This window comes from Apteryx rowi, unplaced genomic scaffold (genome assembly GCF_003343035.1).
Source record: "Apteryx rowi isolate R43461 unplaced genomic scaffold, aptRow1 scaffold_201, whole genome shotgun sequence".
In the NCBI taxonomy this organism is placed as follows: domain Eukaryota; kingdom Metazoa; phylum Chordata; class Aves; order Apterygiformes; family Apterygidae; genus Apteryx; species Apteryx rowi.
In genome coordinates, this window is record NW_020448320.1 from 470,565 (window position 1) to 496,870 (window position 26,306).

The 26,306-nt window shown below is 38.8% G+C and overlaps 1 protein-coding gene across 7 annotated transcripts in view; it reads left to right on the top strand.

Annotated features, from left to right (window-relative positions):
- Nucleotides 1-5,328: 5,328 nt before the first annotated feature.
- CBLB (Cbl proto-oncogene B) overlaps nucleotides 5,329-26,306 on the top strand; it is a 141,674-nt gene continuing 120,696 nt past the window's right edge. For 2 of the 7 annotated variants that reach the window (XM_026063829.1, XM_026063834.1), the window contains exons 1-3: nucleotides 5,393-5,470; nucleotides 6,525-6,683; nucleotides 15,473-15,723. In XM_026063829.1, coding sequence (XP_025919614.1) covers nucleotides 6,537-6,683; nucleotides 15,473-15,723 — 398 coding nt within the window. In that variant the 5' untranslated portion in view covers nucleotides 5,393-5,470; nucleotides 6,525-6,536. Of the gene's footprint in view, nucleotides 5,471-5,963; nucleotides 6,013-6,219; nucleotides 6,355-6,524; nucleotides 6,684-15,472; nucleotides 15,724-26,306 lie in introns of those variants that run through there. The other 5 variants (XM_026063828.1, XM_026063831.1, XM_026063830.1 and 2 more) reach the window with 5 other exon arrangements.

The following is a 26,306-nucleotide window of genomic DNA, read 5'->3' on the forward strand; positions in this document are numbered from 1 at the left end:
AAAGTCTTGCCAATGTACTTGAATTGTAGCCTTTAGTAGTTCAGTCTCCATGTTCAGGAAAGAAGTTGATGAGAGCGAAATTCATTATTCGAAGCTCAACCAAAGTTAACCTAAAGATGAAAGGTCCCATATTACAGTGTGTATGTACATACACACATATATATACACACACACAGAGGCTATGTCCATACCTGTGTACACTAACTAGAGTCCTGGTGGTCTAGGCACATGATGATCTGTGATGCTAAGTTGTTAGCATATTTCCTCATAGTTTTGCCCCATGTCAGATGGTGTTTTCCCAAACATCTCCCATGGAGATTCAGGGATTAGCATAGGTCAGGGATCTCTTGTCTGGATGCAGCTACTTTGTTTCAGGGGGTAGAAAGGTTTAGTAAGAAATGCAGCTGCCAGACAGGTCATGCCATGCTAGCTGGCCCCCAGGGCCAGAGAGYAGTGCCTGGCCCATTTTATTTACAAGCACAGACACAGTCAAATTTAACTTATCTTTCCAAATCAAGGCTAAAAGAGTATGTAAACCCTCAGCAGAGACAACTAATGCAGCAACACAAAGTTATAATCAACTATACTGCAGCAGCCTGCTAGAGTGAAGACTGGTTTTCACTGTGGAAGCTAGCATAGAAACCTAGAAAGCAGGTCTTTTTTAGTAGTTCCAAAGCAAAGTGGGCTAGACTACGAGGCTATCCCTATTTCCTACATGAAAATCACCTTTCAGCTTTCTAGAAACCAGTAACAAGAACAACAAGAAAAAAAAAAAAGTAGGGTTGAGGACTTGATGACTATAAAAGTCAGTAAGCTGAGTATCTGGAGGAAAAAAGTAAAGGGATTCATTTAGAGGTTGCTGAATTAATTGGATAATAACCTAAAGACAACAAATTGTCATTGTTATCACTAATTTTCTCTAATTAGCTACTAGGGCAGGAACCGAGTCCATTGTTGTACCAACTTAAATTATCAGTAAGAGAATTCTCAGTGCTGCAGGTGATAAGTTTTGCTTGCTGTCTCTATAAACTTGCTGTGCTAAAACATGTAAATGTGTTGTAACCTAGTTTAAGAGTTATCTACAGTGCTGCAGCTCAACAACCCCAAAATCATGAACAAATAGCCTACACTATTTTTGTAGTTCTGAAGAGCCTAGCATACCTGAGAGCACTATAAAATAATAACATGAAATGATTTGCCTTTTATTACATTATAATATTCTTTACAGTTATTACAAGTGACTAGGTGTAATAACTGGATATTGTGGGTCGGGGGGGGCTAATGTGTAAGACACTTCATTTCCAGAATGGACTAATTAAAATGTACTTAAGCAAACAGTCCTGGAACTTAAATGTAACTGTTAGGACAGTTATGTTTTTTTACAGAACAGATGGATTTAAGGCACCAGAACAATATGGGGTTTTAGCCGCCTTTGCAGCCTTGGCTTCCCCGCAAACACTGACCAGTGGCTTCCCGCCGGGAGAGCATCACCTTCTCGGAGCTGCAGCCATTGAGCCACTGCCTGACGGTGCCCTGCAGAACGCTACATCCCCAAAAAGCAGCACTAGCACTGCCTTTCTGTAACAGCGTACATATCCAAAATGTCAAAATATCAAGAGATGACTTTAAAAGTTTAAGGATGCTGGGATACTCAGCGTATTGTAAGTGTTACAGCTAGCGAGGCGACATTTCAAATTCAAATTTTGAAACAGCTGACCTAAGCTTTTGTAAGTACTGCTACTGTATCACTTAACTCAGCATATTGAATACTGTATTAACCTTTAAAAATTATAGCATACATAAGGGCAATACCTTATCTTATCTACATGGCTATAAATAAATACTACATCTGACCTCTTCCCTGATCTTATGTTTCAGCACATTTTGGCACAAAGTTACTTTAAATGGGACTAAAGTAAAAACACAAATCAACACAGCTTCTAGACCACATACATTGACTGACTACAGAAGATCAATAATATTTTAAATGGGTGGTGAACAGAAAAAAAAAAAAAGAAAAACCAACAAAAAACCACCAAACCATCTCTCTTGCTTCCAGCTATTCTCAATGGCTCTTTTACGCAATTCATTCAAGAACAGCAACATAAACTTTCATCTACTAGGCTATCTAGCCACTCGAAAGGAATGAGAGTCACCAGCAGAGCAAAATAAAGTTAACAGAGAGTAAAAGTTAATTGGATAGATGCAACAATGTTAATTTACTTCTAATCTCTTGTACCTCTGTTTTCCCCCTTTCCATCAGGCAGTTGGACTTTCCAAGAAGTGGTATGATTTTATCTTTCAGTAAAACGGTCATGGCAGAAATCCTTATCTTGCAAAGGGATTTAAGAGCTCGAAACAAGGCTTCTTCCTCTGTCTTGATTCCTTCCTCTACCATATTCCAAGTCACAAACACCTTCACTCCAATCTTTGATTCAGGATTTCACCAAATCCTTACAGCACAGTCATCCAGACATCATTACATGACTGGTTAGTGACTTGGCTAGGGTGAGGATCAGTCTCACATAATGTAGAATTCACAGAATGTGTCACCTTTGATTTACCTGGGTTCCCTCCTGTAGGGTTCTTATATAGTAATTAAAATACTTATAAGCAACAGACCAAAACTGTCATTATCTTTAATATAATAATGAGTACAAAAACAGATATTGGGGGAGAGAGTTTATGAGGAAGAGAGATCTGGGGAGCATTCTAGTTGTAGGTACACAACTTGGGGGCCTTAATTAGAAGTCAAACTTTCCTATGTATGTTATATATAGCCCAAACAGAAGGTTTCTCCCCTTCCCGCAGGGATTCAAAGTATCTGACTTAGGCTTCTGCTTTGAAACCATTCTGGTGGTTTTGTGGACTCTCAATGGACCTACATATAGGTAACCGGCTTCTTAATTTAGGCTATTAAAGTGCTCAAAGTTCAGCAGTGGGAATACCCTCCTGTATGTCCTTCAGGATACTACCACGTTAACATACCACCACTGGCCTGCATCAAAATATTCTAGGTGGCCACAGCCTTCAGGCACCACCTTTTTGAGGGCCTTTTACTCTTATGCCCCCCACAGATCCAGCTGGTTACACAGGCAATGCAAGTTCTTATGTTCTCCACTGCTAGGAAGCGCATTTCTTGAGCTTCAAACGCATAGCGGCCGCTTGTTCCTCTCTCAGCTGTCTTCTACGAAATGGTCCTTTCACTCTCTTTCTGCATGCTTGAAACCACAAAGGCAACGCTGTGTCTTCTAATCCTTTCATAACAGAGTACACAAAAGCCTGACCCATCTTTAACACCCTTGATACTGAAGGCACAGGCATCTCTCTCAACCTTTTGTCCCAGCACACTTGCTTCCAAAATTCATTCATATAACCCTCTGAGGACCATAATTCCCAGAATACCTGTACTTACTGTACAGCCTACACAATGAAAAATGGCTGTTTGAAAACCACTCATTTTCCTGACAGAGCTTCCTATTCTCTTAATAATGCAACACACACACACAGGGATGCAGGGAACCAAGCTGCTTGCTCTGGCTGGCTTTGCACTCTGATGAACTGCAAGACAATATGACTCAGCTCCATGCAGCTAAAAAGTGCAACTCATAGATCAGAGCTCTTGGCAGCGTGCGGAACATGAATAGAATGACATAACAACAAATGAAACATTCAAAAAAAAATCAAGAAAAAGAACTAAAGATTTAACAAGCTCTGAAAGAAAGTCAGACCATCTACTTTAACCACAACTAAACAGCAGATAGCACAAGAAAGGGTATCCACTACCAACCTAATCTTGATGCAAGTAGGGCTCCAAAAGAGAAAAGGATACAAATGGCTGCCAGAGGAAAAGAGTTTTAAAACAACATTTAAACCAGCACAGGAAAGAGAATAATTTAGAGCACCCATAGTGAAATGAGAAGCTTCCAACCCATTTAAGGCAAGTATCTGCCAATTCATATTTTAAAGTTATAGAGGATCAATCACCTTTGAGGAAGGCATTATTGATAGGATTTTATTGTTATATGTGTGCCCAAAGGGATAACTTGACAAATTTTAAATCAATGGAAAGATACTAGTACTTAAAATAGGGATCTGGAAAAACAGCAGAGAAAGTTGTTAATGGAAGGGTTTTGGTATTTATATATATTACTACTTATTTTATTAAAAACCAAAAAAAATCCCAGCAAAAATGGCAAATTATTTTTAAAAATCTTTAGAAAAGGATCTGCTGCAGAAAATACACTTCATGATATTCAGAAAAAACTTGGAACTAACACTCCTCTAAAATAATTCCATTTTCATGAAAACAGCCTCAGAGCTCTGTTTTACTTGAGTTTTTCTCTTTGGTAGTTAATTATAAAATTAACATTCACAGAACATAATTGGGCTCTGGGCTGTCTTCTGAAAAATCTTAAGTCAAATGTCTGATACCTGTTACCATACAGGTAGCTAGCCTCTCCAGCAGTGCACAGAGCTTTAACTAGAAAGTCCTTGCATATTCACTCGTGACCTCTCAGAACTGCACTACAAGCCTTAGAGCCATCTCTGCTTTTTGCAGTTCTCCAGCCCAAGTTTTTAACATGGGAAATCTCAGCACTTGCTTAAAAGCAACCCTCCCCCCTCTCAAAAAACAAGACAAGAAACCAGACAGACGCAAGGAAAATAAGTTCCTGTTCTCTGTGGCCACAAAGAAACTCTCAAAAGCACGAAAGGGAAGTGCTAAGGCAGAAAACCCAAAAGGCAGCAATAAAAATTACTGGGTTTTAGCACATGGCTTGCTTCAGCGAGACGGGGCTGCAACCACTCCTGCAGGGGAGACACACAGTGTCCAAGAGCCCCTAGCCACGGCGTTAGCCCCGCAACACCACGGAGCACCCCAAAAACCCCCGCGCGTCCAGAAAGGCCTCAGCGCCCCTCAAGGCCCTTCCCTGCCCCCCCTTCCCCACCTCATCCCGGAGCAACCCGCGCACCGCCCCCAAGGAGGGGCAACGCCTCAGGGGCGGGACCGGAAGCTCCGCCCCCTCCGTTGAGCTCACCCGTTGGTCGCTTCCCCCATCACTCTCGACCCGCCGGCCCCACTCTTCCCCACCCCTCTCCCCGTCTCCTAAACCTTCTACCCGCCCCCCCGCTCCCAGCTCCTCGCTCACTTGCTGGCGGGCACGTCAAGCAAAGGCTCCTGCCCCTTCTGATTGGCTGTGAGAAGGCGGGGGTTCCCGCCCATGGGAGAAGGGCTCGCTCCCCGGCCCTCCCGCCCCTCCCGCCCCCGACCTCCTCGCCGCGCGCATGCGCGGGGGCGCGTGTTGTCCTCGGGGTGGGCATGTTACGGGGAGAGGAGCGGCCGCCAGAGCGCCGCGGGGAGGGGGAGGGAGCAGCAGCCGTGCCGCCGCCGGTGAGCCAGCCTCACTTTCTAGCAGTGAGGGGAGACCATAGCCTGCCCGGGGCTGCGAGCGGTGCCACATACGGATCTGTGCGTGTGCATATCTCTATATCTTGCATGTGACCGTAGGGCTCTCTTTCTCTGTCTCTCCACACACACACACACACACACCGGGCGGGCCGGGCTGTGGCACGGGCAGGGCAGGGAGATGCGGCCGGCGGGGCAGTAGCTCCCTATGCTTCCCTGCGGGGCAGCGGCCGCCCGCCAGCAGCAGCAGCAGCGCCACAGGGCAGAGCCCCGCGGGGCGGCCGGGGCCGCGGCCGGCGCGCGCGCGGAGCGGCGGCGATCGGCAACGGTCGCCCCCGGCGCAACGGCCGGGACGGCGCGCGGGCGGCGGCGCGGGATGCGCTCCGCCTGCCTCCTGGGGCGGTGAAGCCCGCCGCCGCCGCTGCCGGAGGGAGGAGAGCCTCGTCCGACGAGACGCTTCGCCTGGGCTCCGCGCCGCCGCCAGCCGCCGAGCGGGCTGAGGACGCGGGGCGCGGACCCGCCGAGGAGCCCCCTCCTCTGCCTGCCCCGGGCTTGCCCCGGCGGTTCCTCTCACTCTTTGTACAAAACCTTGCGGTTGCTAATCCGTATGTATGCGTGCGTCTGCAGCGAGCTCTGTCTGTCTGTCCGCCGGCGGCCGCTGTCTGTGCACTCGCATGTCTTGCAGATTTGCTCCTTGCTTCTGTATTTGCTGCTTTTTCTGCCTCTCCCCCCCGCGGCCCCTGTACGTCTCCCGCTTTTGTTGTCTGGTGACGGGCATGTGCCCGGTGCCCGCCGGTCCGGGGGGTCTGCGGGAGTCCGGGCGTGGGGGGGGGGGCAGCCGGGGCCCTCCGTCTGCGTGTAGGTCTTCTCCCCCCCGCCTGCCGCTTGTTTATGTTGGTGTTGACAATAAATCCGGGATCACTTCTGCCAGTGTAAACTCGGCGCAGGTGGGTTTACGTTGTTTGTCATGAAAAGTTAGGCTTGTTCCTAAACATGCCCTAGTCTTACCCTTTCCTGCCTGCGAAGAAGGAAGTGTTACCTCACTGGCTGCGGCTAGGTTTATGAGAGTGTTTTCGGGGCACCTTGTGAGTCTCTGTTTCTGTGCCGTTGTGCCCAGCGTGGCTCCCCGATGGCCAGTTCCCTGAACGGCCGGAACCCTCGCAAGGGGCGGATTCTGGGTTTCATTGATGCCATCCAGGATGCTGTGGGCCCCCCCAAGCAGGCAGCTGCCGACCGCAGGACTGTGGAGAAGACCTGGAAGCTTATGGATAAAGTGGTGAGTCTGTGTGTGTGTGCATGCGTGTGTAGACACAGTGAAGAATGGGGACATTTAAATGTGTACACATGGGGAAGCGGTGTCTTCCTGAGCTTTAAATGCTGTGCTGTGTGTGCAGCAAGAAGTAAGGGGACTTGTGTTTTAGGTTATTTAAGCACCAGTTTTTTTCTGTGCCCTCTGGCTATGTTTTTTTTAATCTTGGTTTGTGGAGGGAAAACAAATGTGTGTATTTGCCTTAGGCTATTGTTATTTTCAGATCCTTTAAAATGGCTCAAACTTGAAGAGCTTTTCTAAAAGAAAAAAACCGTTAAACTTGGTTCTTTTAATCAGATACTCTGTATGTTTTATGTTGGATCATACTGTTAGTCTGCAGACAAGACCTCTGAAGCATGTAACTTCAGTTAAGCTAATCATCCTGTGAGACACAGTCACGATGGATACGTTTGTGCTTGTAGGAATGTGTGTGGAGCCTGGGAGATGTCACTCTAGTCAGTATAGTAAACAGATTTGTATGGTACTCTTAATTTTTAAGCGTGCGTTCTGCATTTTAATGAATTTTTAAGTACTTTTAATTTTTAAACTGTAAATAGACACTGTACTGAAACTTATTTTTCAGGAAGTTGGGGGGTAGACCATAGTTTCTAGATCTTATAGCTATCTGGACCAGCCTGATACATTTTAGTTAGCATTATGCAAGATTGACAGCTTGCTTTAAATTAGCTAGGAGGATTCCTTAGCAATACGAGGAATAGTTTGATTATAACACAGATAACTGTTCAGGAGACACAGGAGAGGGCTCTATTTTGCATATCATTAATACTTGAGAGCTTCCTCTTGAAGCTGTTGAGGAGAGAGGGTTACTACTTGTTAGGTTTGGGTTCTTACAGGAGGAAAGTTATGACTTTTTAAATCAAATTGTTGATTCTCTGTGAACCCTGGCTTTCCCTGTGGTTCTTGTAAAATGCAGATGTTTAATGTTTCCTAAAGTTCATAAGTAGTTATACTGACATAGTGGAGATATTTAATGTAATGTGCCTTGACAAGTGGTAATTTTGAAGTATTTGAGTAAGTCCTTATATGTTTTACTATTTGATGCTCCAAGAATAGCATCTGTATTTCTACCACCATTCCTGATGCTAATTACAAACTTAAAAACCAGCCTGGATACAAATGGTTATTATCACAAAGACTTTGTTGAAGTTTCCTTGGTAAGGATCAGGATGCCATAAACAGTGAGCATCTTGTAATGAGAACTGCAAACATAAACACTTGGAAACAGGCACTCTTCTTCAATAGAAAGAAGTTTTCAGTTTGGAAAACCAGAATGTGGTTCACTACTGTTGAAACCATGTAGAGGATGTACCCCTTGATTTCTCCCTGTGTCAAGCCACTTACAAATCTATACAGTAAGGTTGTCCTGTGATTGGTTTGTATATCCGTGGATACCAGAAAATCTTAATCTTGTTGCTTAGACTTGTGGGTTGCTTTTACTCAGCTTTTATAGGATAACTTTATTTGCCACTATTACAGCAGAGCATCAAAACAGCCAGTGTGGCCTGTTCTGTAGAATTCACTGGAAAGGCTGGACATTGCACTTGTGCTCTTTTTCATTTCACTGGATAAGTGTCCTCAATTTGGATCTTTAATGTATCCTCTTTAAGCTACTGTCAGTTAATCAGATTTTGTTTCTAAATCATATTAAAGTATACCAGACAGGATGATGTCATAGTGTGAGAATGCTGTAGCTTGCTGCTTGAGTTTCTAGCATTTGGTACTTATAGTGAAAGGATGCATTTGAGCAAATTTAATATGTTGGCAAACAAATGTTAAGTCCCTTAGCCTTATGCGGTAGTAGGCACAGGAAGGTCATTTTCTCCTCTGCCTAAATCAAAACCAGGGATTAAAATCAGAAATAGAAACCTGCCCAGTCGACTGTTGCTACAAATCCCATTTCTGGAGTTTGTCCTGTGACTGATTTCTGTGATGGGTCACTGACCAAATTAATACCTAGCGAAGGCAGCAGGCTCTGCAGTTGGTGGGGTGCCACCAATGGTAAGATTGTGGTTTTGAGGCCTATTTTGCTTCTTGTAATAATAGTCATCATTCTTGTTTGTTCTTTAACTAAATTGCTATGATAACCATCTTTTTCCTCCGGTGAAGTAGCTAAAGTTTTCTCCCATTTTAAAGATGCAAGGCTTTGGGAGAATGGAAACAAAGCAAAGCTATTATCTTGACCAAAGAACTGAAGAAAGAGCAGTGTTCAAGACTAGGAGCACAGTTCAGTAACTCCTGGTTTCCATTCCTTTCTTAAAATTCCCTTTCTGTACCTCTTCTTCCTTCCTTTTTCTCTCTCTTTTCTTCTCTTTTTCTCTACTTTGACAGGTGAGACTTTCTGCATGAAGTAAAATTTGTTTTCAACAATAAGGGCTTAACCAATACTACAAATGCTGCTATTCTGTAGGAACTATACTGTGGGACTGTTTTTATGGTATATGTAAAAACTCTGCTTACACAGAGATACCATGTAAACTTCTGTCTGCAAAAATGGTAATATGTCATGCCTTAAAATTAAGACTACATGGTAATGTTAGTTTTTCAGGGGTTTATGCCTCAGCTATTAAAATAGGTACAAGGCTGCAGTTCTACTTAACGTCTTCTCTTTAAACTTCTGTTATCAGTTTAAAGAAAAAAATCAAACACACAGATTTTGAAAGAGTTCTTTAACAGGACAGAATGTTGGGATACTGCCCCTGATATAGCCCTGTTAGTAAATGTTGCTGTAAGCAGCATACTTTCAGGGAAGACACAAATAATTCCTCTTCTTATAAGTGAATGTGAAATGTTACCTTATACCAAAATCTTCCTTTTTATTTTATTTTATTTTTATTTTATTTTATCTGTACTTTTTCAGGTTTACTGATAGGCTTTTTATATCAATTTACAATACTATCTGCATTATTAGTGAGGCATCAATTGTTAGCGTCAATATGCAGTTTCCCTTTATTTTTTTCATGGGTAAACAGTAGCTTTACCATTAAAAGCCAAAAATATTTTGTTGAGTTCCTTTACCATGCAAAGAATGATAATCCTTTTATGGTTTGGAAGGCTAGGCCTGCTTTCCAGTGCTAGTATTGTGTCCATCATTTATCTTTAAACTGATAGCAAGCAAATGACTATTTTTAAAAATGCTGTATATTTTTAAAAGTTCATAACCTGTAAGAGTTATTGTTTACAAATAACTCTAAATCTTCCAATTAATAGTACTTAAATTGTGCAGGTTGGTTTTTTCTAAGATTTTGAACATAATGATTTTATAATCTAGAAACTAGCCATGTATTACTATTATGAGATAGTAGTTGTCTTGTGAATGACTTGAGGGGGGGATGCTTATTGTGTAAACATGGGAGTAGTTTAATTACTCTATTGCTCTGGCTATTTGAAGTTGGCAGCACTGTTGTGCACATTCTACTTACATGGGTTTCAAGCCAGGAAATTTGTGACTTGTTTTGAACAGGGTTTTTTTGATAGGAATATTTAAGCAACTTTCAGTCACTTTTCAATACTCTTATGCATTGGGCCTCAATATAATTATATCTTCTACTGTGAAGATTAACAATATATTTTCTAAACTGTTTGGTTGCTGTGTCATGGCCCACTCAGTTGTTTGACTATGTAAAATATGGGTAGCAATTTAATTTGCTATTTAATATTATTCTAAGAGAAAGTTAGATTGTGTTCCAAAGCTCATACTATTGACTTGGTGAGTAAAAGCTGTATTACCTCTGTAACTCACTTAGTAATATGGTTTTGTTTAAATTAATGTTTGTCAACATCCAAGTTTTCAACAGCATCTAAGTGTGTATACAGAGTACGGTTCATGAGCTTGAAACTGTGTGCTTGTTAGTTGTTCTTTGCAATGCATAATGTAGTTATGTTACTGTAATGTGCAACCTTGCAAGTCTCTTATATGTCATTGTTCCACAAAGGATCCAGAAAAGGGTATCATCAATCATAACCATGGTATTCTTCAGTGTATTATCTGGTCCTTCAATTAAAAACAGAAGTTGATTTAAAGGTCTGCAGCCTGTGTATACTGCTTGTGGAAGAGGATGAAAATTTAAATATTACACAGAAAATAAATAGAGAAATAGGAGCTTCTCTTTTCCTAATCAGCAGAAAGTATAAATGACCCTCCAAAGTCAGCTGTGCTTGTGCAGCATTCCTCCAGTATGGGAACATATGGCACAGTTGCAGTGTGGTAGCTGTTGAATGAGCACTCACTGTTTTCTCAGCTAAAAACTGTGTAATCAGTCACCTCTACTTATATTTTGATGAGATGGCTTCTTTCAGAGGAATTTTTGCTTGGTAGTTACAATACATTGCAGTTAATGTAATTTCTGGTAGGGGGCATATGAAAAAGGAGCATAATGTTCAGATTTCATCCATTTTCCTGATTAGCCACCCCCTCATCAAGTTCTTCAGAATTCATAGCTGGTAGCATTGTGTGTTGTGGTTTTCTGGAGAATTGTTATGGTGTATTACTGAAGAGCTACCTTTATCCTGTCTGTGGTATTTCAAAACATTTTTGTAATATGACTTCTTGCACTTTATGGCAGAAGATACTAGTTCAGCMAGAGCTTTTCAAAGTAAGATTTTGGAAGCATGCAAGCACTGATACTATGCTCTGGTCCGTTCACGGCAGCTGAAAACTGGGCATTTAGTAGATGTCTTAATCATTAGGTACTTAATCAGTTTTAGCTCTGTAACTTTCCTTGTATTGTCTTTGACTAGCATTAGGTGTTTAAACAGGTTGTGTCTGGGTGGCTGTACTTTGCTTGAATGAAAGTTCTGTTGTCCAGGGCCTTCAATATAACCTTTTATTATTTGCTTTAAAAAGTGAACAGTAGATATTTTTCTGTGAGAAAACTGTTGTCTAAATGCAATGGGAATCCATTGCTCTCATCTCTGAAGATGTCATGAAATAATGTCCTATAACTTAAGGCAAGTTTCATTAAAAAAAAATGTTACACTTAAACTTTTAAGGTGTTGATTAACTAGGTATTTACTGCATAAAGCTTTTGTCAATAATAGTGAACACCTTTCATGTTATTAAAAAACCCATAGATTCTCTCTCTTTCCCTTTCCTTGATGTTGCGCAAAAACTTGGCAAGGTAGCATAATTTATTTTTTCACCTTCCCCCCTCCAGGTACTGTTGAGGGGAAATTACACCAAAAGGAAGCATTTACGTTTGAGTTGGAGGCCAACCTTTGAAGCTGATAAATCTTTTCTCAAAAGAGAGAAGGCAAAATTCTATGAATTTTCTCCCTCCTCCCCCCCCCCAGCTTTTTTTTCCTCTCAAGTATTTGTAAGGCTCTCCCAGACTCTTCACGTACTGCTGAGGGTAGAGTTAGTGAAAAATCTGCAGAGGAAGTCATGGTCAAAAACACAGGTGGTGTCTTGGAGAGCTTTTGGCAGTCCCATTCAGATCTTTAACTATGGTGAGCCAGTTTTACTCTTGGGTAGCATTTCATTCCAAATGCAGTCATGTTTACTTACTGTGGGACTATATTTCAGAGTGTGAGACTAGTAGCACGACAACCTAGTCCTTTTATGTAATAGGGAGTCAGAGAAGAGCTTGGTGCCTCCTAGCAACATGATCACAGTGACCTATATTGCCAAATACATGAAGCTTTCGAAGTTTTCAATGGTGGTGTTTCTTTGGGGGGTGGTGGTGGTGAGTTGTTCGTTTGTTCCGCTCCCACCCCCCTGTAGGAACTGGAGTAAGCTCGTCTGGAAGTTTCTGAGTCAATTGTGTCAATCTGTTTCTGATAGACAGGATAATCCTTTAGTCATTAACAAATGTACTAGCATGCCATTGTTTCTGTGATTCTGGAATACATACTTTGGACTTTTCCTGAGTGAGATAGTAAAAGCGGTTTTCCTTTCTCAGCTTACCTCAGTGAGAGAGACACTTCTTTCTTGCTGACTGATTGCTTTTCATTTTTTTAGCCTGAATGCTTGCTAAATATATACATGCTTACTTCCAGTCATAACAATACACAAATCACACAGTGATATGATTCATGTCCGCTTCTATAGTGCTAGGGAGGGGTGCTTTGTGAAATGTAGTATGGAATTTTTTATTTTGGTTTTCTTTGGATTTTTTATTTTGTTTGTTTGTTTTGAGCTCTGTTTTCTTTTAAAGAAAGGTATGTATGCCACTTCTGTTGGATTGGTAAATCTTTTGCGTCAGCAGTTGTCATTTCTTACTGCTTATTTTTAATTGTGAACTTATGTGGTACGTGTCAGGAGATCCTGACTCTGGAAACCATATGGTTTGCTAGTGAGCTCGCTACAAACATACTTCCTTTGGACTGAAACCTTGTGTACTGTCTAAAAGTAAAGAAAGCCTTGTACTACCTCACTGGATCACTGACTTGAACTAGATGTTAGCATTTTTTTGATGAAAATGAGCAAGACTAATAGAGTTGTACTGTAGGAGAATTTTTACATGACTTCCTTAAGGGCTTGTGCTGGAGTTGAAGATTCTAGTAATGTGATGAATTGATCTCTATATATTCAGTGAAGCCTGGTAAACCATGATGACCACAGGATCCTGTTCTGATCTGTATATGACAGTATTCGATGATACTGGACTGAAATAGACTTTCTAGAACATCTGAAAGAGAAACTGAATCTTGTTTTTAACTGGGTGTTCTTTTTGTGTGGTTGAATGGACAAACTGTTGAAAAAACACCAACCAGGATGAGCAATTTGCTTATTCCTGTTGTCTTTATGTTTTTAAACTGTTTCTGATATTTATGAAACACCTCATACTCTGCTTGTTGACAGTTATGATTGAAAAGATAGGCTTCAGAAAGAGAGCTAATTCCTTGATCATATGATGTAGAAAAAGTTAGGATAAATAAGCAATTTAAAAATGATTGGAGCCTTCTCTACTTGTACTCTCTTTGACTTTTTTCCTGAATAATGCTTTTCTCTTTACAGCAATTTTTTTCCTTTGTGCTTGCTGCTCCAGAAGGTTTTGACACCTGGTCAGTGATAAGGATATGCTCCCAAAACAAATTACAGATGCTACAAATCAATCTTTATTGATTCAAGTTTTTACTAAATCAGACATCATAGAGAACATAAATTCGGTTGAAAAATGTCTATGATTTTTATAAAGGTTTCTTTGGTAATCCTTCTATTTTCACTTCTAACTGTGGGATTCCAGTTCTTCCTTCTCTTCTAATTATGCTACCAAAAGAAATTCAGCTTTGTCTCTGCATTGATGATTTTCAGATCTGTCTGCACGTGTAAAATTCTTTGCTCCTGTTCCTAAAATCTCCTTAAAGAATTCTTGCTGTCAGGTTAAGTTCAGAATAACTGAAAGTGAATTTTTAATCTTCTGAGTCTCTCCTGTTAGTTCTTTCCTTGATCTTTTGGGATGCTGCCGTCACACTGCCCTCACTTAGGCACCTGGACCTCTTTTTTTAAATTGTGTCTGAATCCTTCAGGTTTAGAAATGTGGTTCACAGACAAATAAAACCTTCTGTATCCATCCASTTAACTAAAACTCTCATCCAGGCCTTGCTATCTTGTGTGTCGGTAAGTTCACCTTTCTTTTCCCTGACCTTGTAAAAATGCTATCATATCCAACCTTTGTTCTTTGAGAATACTGCTGCAAGCATCTCCTAACCTGCCACTTTGACCATGTTGTCCCTTTCTTTATTCTGATATGTTCTCTATCACGTTAAATATAAACAACATATTTCTCAGTCTCTCTCACTGTCTGTCTCGTCTTGTATCAGTCAGGATTCAGAGAAGGGCTTTTGCCCTCAAATAGGTTTGCAGTTCCAGACTTCCTCACCTCATGAGGATTTCCAAACATCTTTATGCTTTGCCTTTTTTGGTTCCTCCCAGGGTGTTTCTCAAGTTAGGAGAAAATCTTTTATGAGCACTGTCGGAGCAACTGTTATTTTATGTAATAAAAAAATGTAATGTAAAGGTGTTCAACAACTCATCTGAAGCTTATTTTTTAAATTAATAAATATTAATTAATTTATGTACCATTTAGAAACATAATGACTCCAAGTCCACAAAGATTATTTTCTATTACAGCCATGAACTGAAAAACACTTGAGTTTAATGTTTTGGTTTCTAGATTACAGTGTCTGTTTATGAGCGACTGTTAGTTTCTGTTTGTCCTAGCTAAAAGCTTTTGAGCCAGTGACCACATTCAGCCCTTTTCATATGTGTGGAAATCTCAAACTTCAGATTCCTATGAGTTTTAAGGAGATACATTGTTGGATAGAGAAAAGAGAGATCTAATTGATGAAAAGCTAAATTACAAGATCAGTTCTTACTAGACATTCAAAAATCCATAGGGAAATTCACTTCCAAGAAACAGAACTGTAGAAAATTAGTGCTCTTAACATTAGGTGTTCACTGTATTTTGATAATATGCTCTGTAGCATATAGAGGACAAGCAAAGACACTCTTAGTTAAAAAAACAAAACTGCGAACTACATAAATGTGGAGAAAGATGAATTCACCTCTTTAGAAGTGGTGGAGCCCCCCCCCCCTTTTTTTTTTCTTTTAATACACATACCTTTGACAGTAGAGACACGGAAGGGATTTCTCAGGATATATTTGAAGTAGGATTTAATTCTTTGTGCCTGGGGGTTGGAGAAGTATGCTTGCACCTATGAATTTTAAGATGTCAGATCAGCTTTTGCCCCAACATATTTCTTCTCTTTAAACATTCTCTTGTTTTTGCTTCTAGGTAAGACTGTGCCAAAACCCAAAGCTTCAACTGAAAAACAGCCCACCTTACATACTTGACATTTTACCAGACACTTATCAACATTTGAGACTTATACTGAGCAAATATGATGACAACCAGAAACTTGCACAACTCAGTGAGAATGAATATTTTAAAATTTACATTGACAGTCTTATGAAAAAATCAAAACGGGCTATAAGACTCTTCAAAGAAGGAAAGGAGAGAATGTATGAGGAGCAGTCACAGGACAGGTGAGTGAAATATTTAAATATAAAGTATATTGTCTTGCTTGTCTGCATTCTTAACAGTGTTTGTGGCCATTGTGTTTTGACATTTTTAATTATTTAAAGAGCAGAAATATTTATTGTTTAGATTTGTTGACCCTGCAGGTCAAAAGTAATTTGCTGGATTTGTTCCACTGTGTGCTCTTATCTGTCACTTTATGTGACCTGTAAAACCAAGTCCATTTCCTTCATAAAACATTCATTTCATTGTGATTACTTGTTCAGAGCGCCTTACAATATGTAGTTGTTCATCTAGCATAGAGAGACTCTTATCTGGCCAGGGCTTGACCTCTCTAGCCCATTTCTGAAAACTTAGGGAGCCATGATGTATATTGACTTAGTGCTTTCACAAGTGATGAAATGGAACAAACGAATATCCACTTTTTTGAGAAACTGTGTGATGTTAACATATGGTGATAATAGTGTTAGCCTGGTGCTGAGAAATCTTTTGAGAAATCTAATGGATTCTTGATTTGCAGTGATTCAGTTCTGATAGCAGGGATTAATCTCTGCTTTATGTGTACTCCTTTGGTGATGAGTAAGAAGGTTTTTAATATTTGATAGTGTTGCATAATATGTTTCAAAAATAATATTTCAAGAGGTTCTCTACAAAATCTGTGGTTTTGCTCTGRAAAGGGGTACAGAAGTAGTTCTATGATGTGACACTTAGCCTCTGCCATGTGTGGTGTATCTTTAGATCTGTTCAAATAAAAGTTATGGGACACTGTTTCCAGAGTCTTCCCTTTTCAAAGGAGATAGTGGGGAATAGGAGATGGAGAGGAAGTGAATGAAGGATTGAATTCCTGCTGTTCTGTCAGCACCTGAGCTCAGAGGCAGGGTTGCAGTATAGTTTTGCAGCTGGTGAATCTGTTGGTAGAAACAGTGAAATGTCTTGAGTTCTTGTAAATGTCATTGCTGATGTTTGATTTATATGTATGTTTTTTCCAGATTTTTAGCAATGATTATAGCTAATCAGTATACTATGATAGTCCTACTGTGCTTGATAGCTTGTCTGAAGTTTGCTTAACATATAAGGACATTCTAAAAAGTATTTAAAGACTGCCCAGTTGTTAAGATGCTTAGAGTAATTTACCTAAAAGGAACACAATGTTCAGTTTGAACTATTTTAGTGATAAGTAAAGATCTTGATTTTTTTTTTTTTGTAAGTATGTAAATGAATGTTTTCTCTACAGAGGCATTCTTACCAGAACTTGTGGAAGAATTATTCAGCATTGAGCCAATGGGTTCTTCTTTTAATAACCCATTTGTAGTATGTACAGTAGTCATTGTGTTGCAAAGGAAATGAGAACTTTTTATGGTAAGGGAAATTTGACATAAATGACTGCATTATGTAAACAGGTTTTATTTTGACTTCCCTATGTTGTATGAACCCCAGATTTACATGTGGTTTTGCTTACAGTTAGCAATAAATTAAAGCCAGTTTCAATGTCATTTTTTCAAAAACAAACCCTGCTGTAGGCACTATGTAGTCATTCAAACAGTGTCTTAGTAACTGTATCTAGTTGCTAGAGTTACTTTCTTCTCTCCAATTACCTACTTCAGTTCCTGCATAAGGGTAGTGGTGATGATGTAATGATGTCTTTTGTGAAGCTGACAGTTTTTGGAAAAGATGCAGTTACCGTATTTACTGTCATTGAAGCCATTCTTGTGAGATGATTGGAGAGGAAAGTGTTAGAAACAAAGCATACTAGTGCAGAGCACTGATTCCCTATAACTACTACAGGATCTCTGAATTTGTGTTTCAGAAAGTAACAATTATATTGGCTTTATTGTTGCCTGATGGGGTTTGAAGCTCGGAGAAATGAATACTGAAGAATCATGTCTTGTGTGTTAAAACTGTTAGATGTGTTTCCTATACAAACTTGATTCTGATGCACAGCAGAAACTAAGATTGGAATACTTAAGCAAAAAAAATTTGAAAGCGTTGCTCCAGCAGTTAATTCTTCATGCCATTATAAGTCAAAGTCTACGTCTTTTCCGTGACTTCAGTGCACTGTTTCATTTACTGGCAATGTTTTATGTATATGCATGTCCTAGTTTAAAATTGAGTGAAAGTATATTCATTTGCTCAGCCCTCTGATTAGATCTGTTTCCTCTATGACACTTTAACATCCTTAATCATTTTAATTCTTGGTGGATTAGTAAGAGAAACTGTTAATTTTTTTTTTAAGCTTCTTTGCTTCCAAATAAGTTTGCATTAACCTAAGTAGGTAATTTTTTAAAGCTGTAATATAAACATAGGCTTAGTCATTTGAAAGTGTTTTTCAAGTTGTCTTTTAAAAAGTCAAATTCAAGTGTCGTCAATTTAGAAAAAGGCAAACCAAAAGCTTCTCATATGTTGACACCTGGCCAATTTTTGTGGTTTTCAATCTTGCTTTCCTGTTTTGTTTTCTGTTAGCGTCTCTGTGGTTGCTGGATAAAAGGTCATGAAAAAGAGAAACTGACTGTGTTTTCAATATGTATTTGATTGGCATACTTTTAATCTATTAGGGTTATTGAATAATCATTTTACTTTTATGATAGTAGTACATTTAGGAACCAGTGCTGATATAAAGGTGATTGTTATATGCATTATCACTGAAGACACCTAAATTACTCTATTGTAAAGAATTTGTCATGGATTTTAGCTCTCAAAGATCCTATGGATCAAACAAGATAGTGCTCCAGTCAGCTAATGTACAAATGGCTAAAACAAAAGCTCACAGTGTAATGGTGGTGACTCTCCATCTTGTGGTCCATGCCAGACATGAATGATAGATGCTTAAGAGTGGTTGGTGCTGTCATTCTATATTCTGTGGGATGAATCTTGCTAAGTGGTGTTTTTAAAAGAGAATGTATGGCTTAAAGCTGTTTTAATTGTTTAGTGTATATGAGTAACACCCATCTTCTGGGTATGGTGTCTCTAGTAGAATATTATGTCCTTTCATAGTCCTCTTTCTTAATGAAATAAGAGATTTTATTGAATAAATTTTGTAAATCATACTAACTATTGAATGCACCGAGATTTTTTTCTATGTATAAGGTAGTATAAAGTTGTTTTTGTTGCAGATTTTATTTTTTTTAAATTATAAACACAAACTTATTCAAGTTATTGGGTCAGGTACATCTATTCTTTTTAAAAGGCTTTTCTATATCTTTGAGGGTCTGGGTTTTGGGTCCCCCCCCCCCCCCCCCCTTTTTTTTTTTCCTCTTAGGTTCTTGGTACCATCAATCTTACTCTATTTTTGCAGAATTTCGGCTAAGGGCCCCCCCTTTTTTTTGTTTATTCGGAAACAGACTGAAGTTGGAAGGCATCATTTCTGTGAAGTCCAAACTTCCATTTGACTTGCTGCTTTCCAGAATTATGCATCAAAAAAACCATTACAACTGTGTAGGGTGGCTTTTTTTCAGACAAATATGCTAGCCAGGTGTAGAAATCAGGCGCATAAGTTACAATAAAAAGTATAGAGGAGGAATAAAGTGGCAAGAGGTAGGTTACAGTTGGATTCCTTCAAGATGTTGGATGTAGTCTTCCAGGCTAACATAACCGTTTCTCAGTATGGGAGACAAGTTTGAGCTTTCCTCTGCTTACCTGTAAATTATGTCCTTAGAAGGATACATCCTGAGGTGAGACTTTTATTTGTTTGAATGCCTTGTTCGTTATTTGTTTTAATGTTGCATGCCTTGTGCTGTATGTGCCCTATACGATGAGAAGACGAAAAGTATAAAATCAATGTGTATACCAATTTATAAAAATTTCATAAGCAGTGCATATGTGGTTCAGTCAAAATTAGTTGGCTGCTCAGTTGTAAGTGGCATTGCAAAAGTCAAAGAGGAAAATCACGTGAAAGGTCGGCATTTCTTAGGTAGTGTGCAACAGAAATGAAGGCGGAAAGAGGAGAAGAGCTGAGGCTGGTTTTGGGATGATGAAGTAAAAGGAATGTATGTAGGGAAATACAGTCAAGGAAGTCCTTCAAGGAGATCATAGAGCCATTCCTATTTCTGCAGAGAAAGTCTTGCTAAACTCTTGCTCATTTAGGTGTTTCGTATCTTGACTGAAATTCTGTACTTCTTGATTTTACAGCTTGCTTTTAAAAATTTTGGTTAGTGTAGAATTCTTATATTTTGTGCCTCTTGTAGGGAGGTCTTACACCTGTGCTTCGTGTGATAGGTCAGGTTCTTCTTTGTTGCTGTTCGTATTGTTCTTGCCATACAAAGCTGTGAATCATTAGTGTATTTATAAAGTGTTCCATTTCTCTTCCCTCAGTCTGTATTGACAGCTGAGAACAGTCAGGGTTCTTTAATTAAATCACTGAACTGACCCGTCAAAGTACACATCATTCTCAGTAGAGACCTTTCTAATACTGAACTTTCTGGCCCATTCCCTCCTTATTCCGTACAGACTCATTAAGAAGTTACAAAGGTGAGCGTCAGTGTAGACCTGAATTATGTCATCTGCAACGCAGTAACAGCCATTTGTGTACTTTTGTCCTGTGGTAAGTGTGAGGTAGCTTACTCTCCTTCTTTGAATTAGCTCATGTTGTACCAGAAAGCAACTGTGTATTTACAGGAAGTTAGGATGTTTGTAACTTAGCCTAGCCTGGTAGGTTGTTTGTGTCTCCAGGCAGGGGAGATTTTGTGGAYTGAGCGAACAGCGAGGAGGAGTATATTTTTAATTCAGGACAATTTTATTTGGACAAGTTAAGATTGTTTTGGCTGGTGGTTTTATTATTAGACAAACAGAATGTACAGATTCAGAAAAGGATGCTAACAGCTCTTTTCATAGAGCCATTTTTTGGCTACAAGTTTACTTCGTGTAGTTAACTGTAGTTGAGTGGTAAGGATGGTAACCTTCGCCAGGATGGGCTGGATTTGAACTTGTCACCTTGTGGTGAAAGTTATTAGCTCCTATCAAGAATCCTCTGATTTGTCCCATTTTCCAAGTGTTTTATATATATTTTTTTCTTTAGTAAACTGTGATTTGAACACTTTGGTTCAAAGTACTACCAATCTGTTCTGTCATGATCTGTTAACCCTATACTAAAGCTATGTCAACATGTTTTAAAGATCAAATATATTGACAACTTTATCCTAAACTTGCAGGAGTCAAGGCAAAAGAATCGAGCAGAACCCTTTACTCTCATGTATTTATTTATGTGTATTTTTTTAGATGGTGTCCTCAGTAGATTTTTAGGAAAATAAGCCCTTCCTTTGCTTAATAGGCTTTCTGAGTGTTGACTCATTACTTCAACTCCTGTGCTGTCCCTAGAAGAGAGAGAACATTTTCTCTTTCAGTGTAAACATTAACAACCTTAAAATATCATAATTGGGAATGGAATTTGGCTATAGGTGTATGGCCTCTTCTGAGAAAAAAGTGTGTGTGACTGATTGGATGGGGTTGTGTGGGAGGAGGAAATGCAATGAGATTTTTTTGGAAGCTTTTATGTTATGGTGAGAATTTCCTCCCTCTTCTCTCCTCCCTATTTTTTAGGCCTAATGTAAAGCCAGATGTAAACCAAAACAGTTTTAAGAAACTGTTTGGCATACCTAAGCCATATAAGTAATTGAGCTTTAGTGCAAATTTAGTGAACCATAAGCCATTTGCTGTTTTTGGTTTTAGTCTAAATTAAACAAGGAATGTTATTTAGACAAACAGACCTCTCTGACAAAGAAACTCTTGTTGCAGAGGGCAGGTGAGAACACGTGGAGGTTACAAGCGGTAGGGCAGTGTTATGACAGCTTGTTTTCAATATAAAAGCAAATAGGCTGTGTGACTCCAGTTGTTGTAAGGCAATATTTCAGTTTTTCAATTAAGTATTTTTGATCATCTTCACTACTTGGGAGGGTATTACCAAATGAGAACAAATGAAGTATTAGTACCAAAATAACCTAAAGGCAGCTATTTATTCAAATTGTGGACAAAGACAAGGACTTTAAAACCACAAAAGGCCTTAAATAAGAAAATAATGGTTTCTAAATTCTTATTATTGGTTTAGATCCTTGATTCATATCTAGCTGGGTAGAAGAGGGGCAATATGTGCACTTTTCTTTTATGTTACTCTGTTATAAAATCAGGCAGCACCTTCTCATGAGTAATTTGATCAGAGCTCGACTAGCTGGGAGGGGAAATCCACAATCTGATCTCATCCTTGTTGCACTTTGTATAATCGTTTATACCTGTGAAAAACGTATGTGACAATGCTGCTAGTTAGGATGCTATAACATTTACACCCGCTTTGTGCAGGTGTGAATGCTCTCAAAAAGCACAAAGCTATGGGGAATGAGGCCTCAAGACTTTCCATTTGTTATATGTTAATTTCCTTTGTGATTAAACTAGTGACAGTTCTGCTGCTAGGACTGCACAAGACAACTGATGCAATAGTCTGCACTGACATGGTTGTTCGTGTTGTTCAGTTTCAGCTTCAGAAGACGTTACAGGATGACAACGTGAGCTGGGAAGAATGGGTGGTTTCCTGAAAATGTGATATGCTTGGTCAAAGAGGTCTGGGAATATTCAATCTGATTTGGCAGCGCAGACAGTAGTAGTAGTAGTAGTGTTCCTGTTTCACAACAGCCCAGTTTCTCTCATCCCTTCGGCATACTTCTCTGAATGGTCTCTTTGGGGAACGGCTGTGCTTGTCTAGGCCGGCTATGGTTGCCAGCTTTAAATAGAGCTGTATTCCTAGGGGTGATAGAGCCCAGCTGGTGATATCAAGCAACTTTTAGGATTTTGAAGTATAGACAGCATTGACCCCTGAATTTACAATGTAGGAGGGAATGCTCCTGAAGGGATCTTTCATCACGTGCTGTTGAATGTGTGGTTGATTTTTAGAAAAACTACTCTTTGCCCTCCCAATTTCAACAGTGTTTTACATTCAGTGATTAGCTTTTGGGCTTTAGGGAGTCCTCAACACTAGCCTTCATGGGGCAGCTAGTCCATTCAAGAGGAAGCACAGAGAAAGCCTTTAGAAGAATGGCCATTTTTATGAAAAGTTTGTCTAAGTATATAAGTATATCTAATTTTAATTTCCAGTTATAAAAATAAAGTTTTTTCTTCTGATGTTCTATGACATTGTTTTTCATTAAAAATTAGAAACATGAAAGAACAAGAATCTGCTTTTATTCTATAAAGAAATGAAAAGGAAATTGGTGAATAATCACTTTCAAGTGGCACACTTGCTATTTAGTTAATTAAAGCTCTTTTGGCTGTCTTTGCAAAAGTAAATTAAAGTCTATTTATAAAAACAGACAAGCTGTAGTGAAAACACTGTTGCCTGAAAACGCTTGATCACAAATCAGGCTGGAAGACATACTTTTTATGTGTCTAAACCTGCAGTAAAGAAGGTTTCAGAAATCTGTGCAGGGTAGGAAATAACTCTTATCTGAAAAGGAGTGGAATTATGTGTTTTGATTCATACAGTTAAAGCTTGACTTATTCAGAACAAAAGGAATAGAATGAGATATTGATGGAGAAGATGATGAGTGGAGAGGTCCAGATCCATTTGTTGAAATGCAAAGATTAGAGTGTACTCTGATAATTTCCTGAAGCTTTTTTTTAATGTTTTGTAATCTTTTGACATAAGTTTCTCCCTGTCTATTCCATTCTTTGCTTCAACATTAATTCAGTGAATTAGCCATCTTAAAAATGACATAAAAGAGTTGGTACAACTGTTTAGTAAGTTGCATTCAGAATATCTTCTGTGCTTGGGCTTTATTAACAGTGGCTGCACATTCTCAAGTTAATTTTCTTTGCAGATTCTACAATAATACTATGTCTATGCTAGAGTAAGATTTTTTTAATATTAATTGATATTGGAGAAACAAGGTTTTTTAATTCAAAATGTGGGTATGCTTTCTTCTGCAGAAAACAATCTTGCTACTGGTAAGATTAATATGATGGCTTTTTTTTATTCATTTATATCGAACAATTTCAAATGTTTTAACAGCACATTTTCTGTAAGTCAGCTTAGGAATATGGTTTGCTTGATTTGTGAAGGAAAAAATGTGATTTTTAAGTAAAAGATTGTGCAATGAATGCAAGTCTTCAAACAAAACAAACGGGGAAAAATAAAACATAGAAAGAGCCAACATTAAATAGTGTTTGAAAAGAGAAAAATACATAACACAAATGAAAAAGAAGTTGGTAAGTCATCTTGTATGTGGAATAAAACTTCCCGAGCAAGCAGATTGGTAACTGTGATTAGTACCTCAGTTGTAATGTATATGAATCATACCTTTTTGAATTTTTCTGGTTGTGAGTGGGGCCAGCACAGAGCTGAAGGACTTATTATTGAAATGTTTTGCATTTGTCTCTAGCATATGATAAAACATGGTGCGTTTTCACCATGGTTTGCTCATATTTCCCATGAGAGAATCATAGAACTATCCTGTTTTATAATGGAAGATCTGAACCCTAATCTCTGTTTTCTGCCTGATTCCTTACATTGTGTGAAGTGGAATACGTATATTGAAAAACGTATTGACTTTACACTTAGCAAAAATTTTGGCAGATCAGAAAATTGGTGAACAAATATTTCAATCACGTTTGTTCATTTCAGTCATAGTTGGTCATAATAATTATGTCTTCACTATTTTTCTGGTATGTTTGATGCAAAAGTAGATATAACTGTGTTTTTTCCTAGTTTGATCTAGCATAATAGACTACAAGGGAAACTTAAATGCAGGAGGTATGTAAGAAACAAACATTCTGGGAATATGTAATGAAAGATTATAGTCGGTAGTAATGTGCTGATTGAGCTAAATGTAATTTTTATGTGGATAAGATTCATGGTATCCTTATAAGGGAATCTCTTAAAAGAGGACTCCRAATTTTTATTCTTGAATGGTCAGGCTGCACAGATGTAATTTCAGCTTAATACTTGATGCATTGTACATATCAGGATTCCACTGTGAACTTGCAAAGCCCACTTGATGAGTTAGTCTCTTACTGTTATTAGTTGATCTTGGCCAAGCTCTGTGAATGTACACAGAGAGAAAAATGTCTGGGAAAATTAATTTCTTTTTTTTTTTTTTTCCACAAAACTCACAAAACATTGTCTTCCTTTCCCCTAAGATAAAGAAATGAAACTATTTCTGTTGAGATTTTAAGCAACAACATATAGGAAAATGATTCTTATCTTCTGTAGCAAAAATGCGCATGTAGGTTATTCTACAATTCTTACACGAAGTTATCAGTAATAATTAAAACCTCAAAAATTATTTTCTGTCTGTGATACTAAACAGATGTGTATAAAGATACAAAATTCATAGCCATATCTCATTTTAAACATTAGCCTTAGTTTTGCGTCTACCTCGCATAATGTAAATATGCCTCCTGATAGGGACAAATACTGAATAATAAGCTATGGCAGTCTTATCACCTCTGCATTAATTGACATCACTCCTTCTCTTGAGCTCAACCCCAGAGTATTGCACAGTAACTGTTTATATTGATATGGCTGAAAGTAGAGGATGTCTAAAATCTTTAAGGAAGTATTTGGCATGTTGCAGGATTGGATTAGACCCTGGGTACCCAGTGCAAAAAGAAAAGAATCCATGGGCTTCTTTACAAGCAGGTGCAGTAAGTGTATCTTTAAGAGCCTGATTAATTATATCTGGGGCCCAGTGATCACTTCTTTCTCGTATCTGTTGACTAACTTGTATTTGTATAAAGAACTCAAACCCACATGCCTACTAGAAAATCTTTGATCAGCCCCCAACTTGCATAGAGGATTTTTCTGTTAGAAATTCTAGATTTGTCTACATTAAGAATCAAGAAACATTTTAATAAGCTTAATTTGTTTCTTTTTTGTGTACCAGGCCTCAATGGTATCTTTCAGGCTTTTGCTAACCTCATTATTTGCCCTGTAAAAGACTCGAAGACCTTTGTTATCTCTATATCGGGAATACTCATGACATTTGAAAAGGTGATATGCTCATTTGTCAGTTACTGCTCTTAAAATAGGGCATTTTTGGCCATACTGTATTGTTTAAAAATGACTGCATGAGAAAAAATGTGCCTCTGTTAAAAGTTAAAGGGCATTAATTCAAGACAGACAAACTTAATAGCGTCTGTTTTCAAACTATTCCAATGGAAAATGGTTCTTAGCCGGAAGAATATTCTGTGAACTCATCTCAGAGTTGATTGTGAGTCATGAATGTCTGTCATGGGAAGTATGAAATGCAGGGTCAGTAATGAAACATCTCTTACCTAAGAATATTTGTAAGGTGAATTTGTCTGATTTTTTTTTTTTTTTTTAAACAGTGTGTCATTGCCGAGTGCTTACAGGTGTGTATCCAGCAGCAGAGCTTGGATTCTAAGTACTCTCTAGTTTGTGTAGGAGAGTATGTAAGGTGAAGAGAAACAACTTCAGATTTTTCATGTTAACATTTTAAACAATTCATGAGGCTATAGAAGATTACACCCATTACATGACTTTTTAAAAATTAAATGATAATATAACTAGATTAGTTTATTTAGTCTTTTTAATATCAAACTCCATGTGCACACTTCTTATTTTTGGAGAAAGTTTAGTTTTGACAGAAGAAAA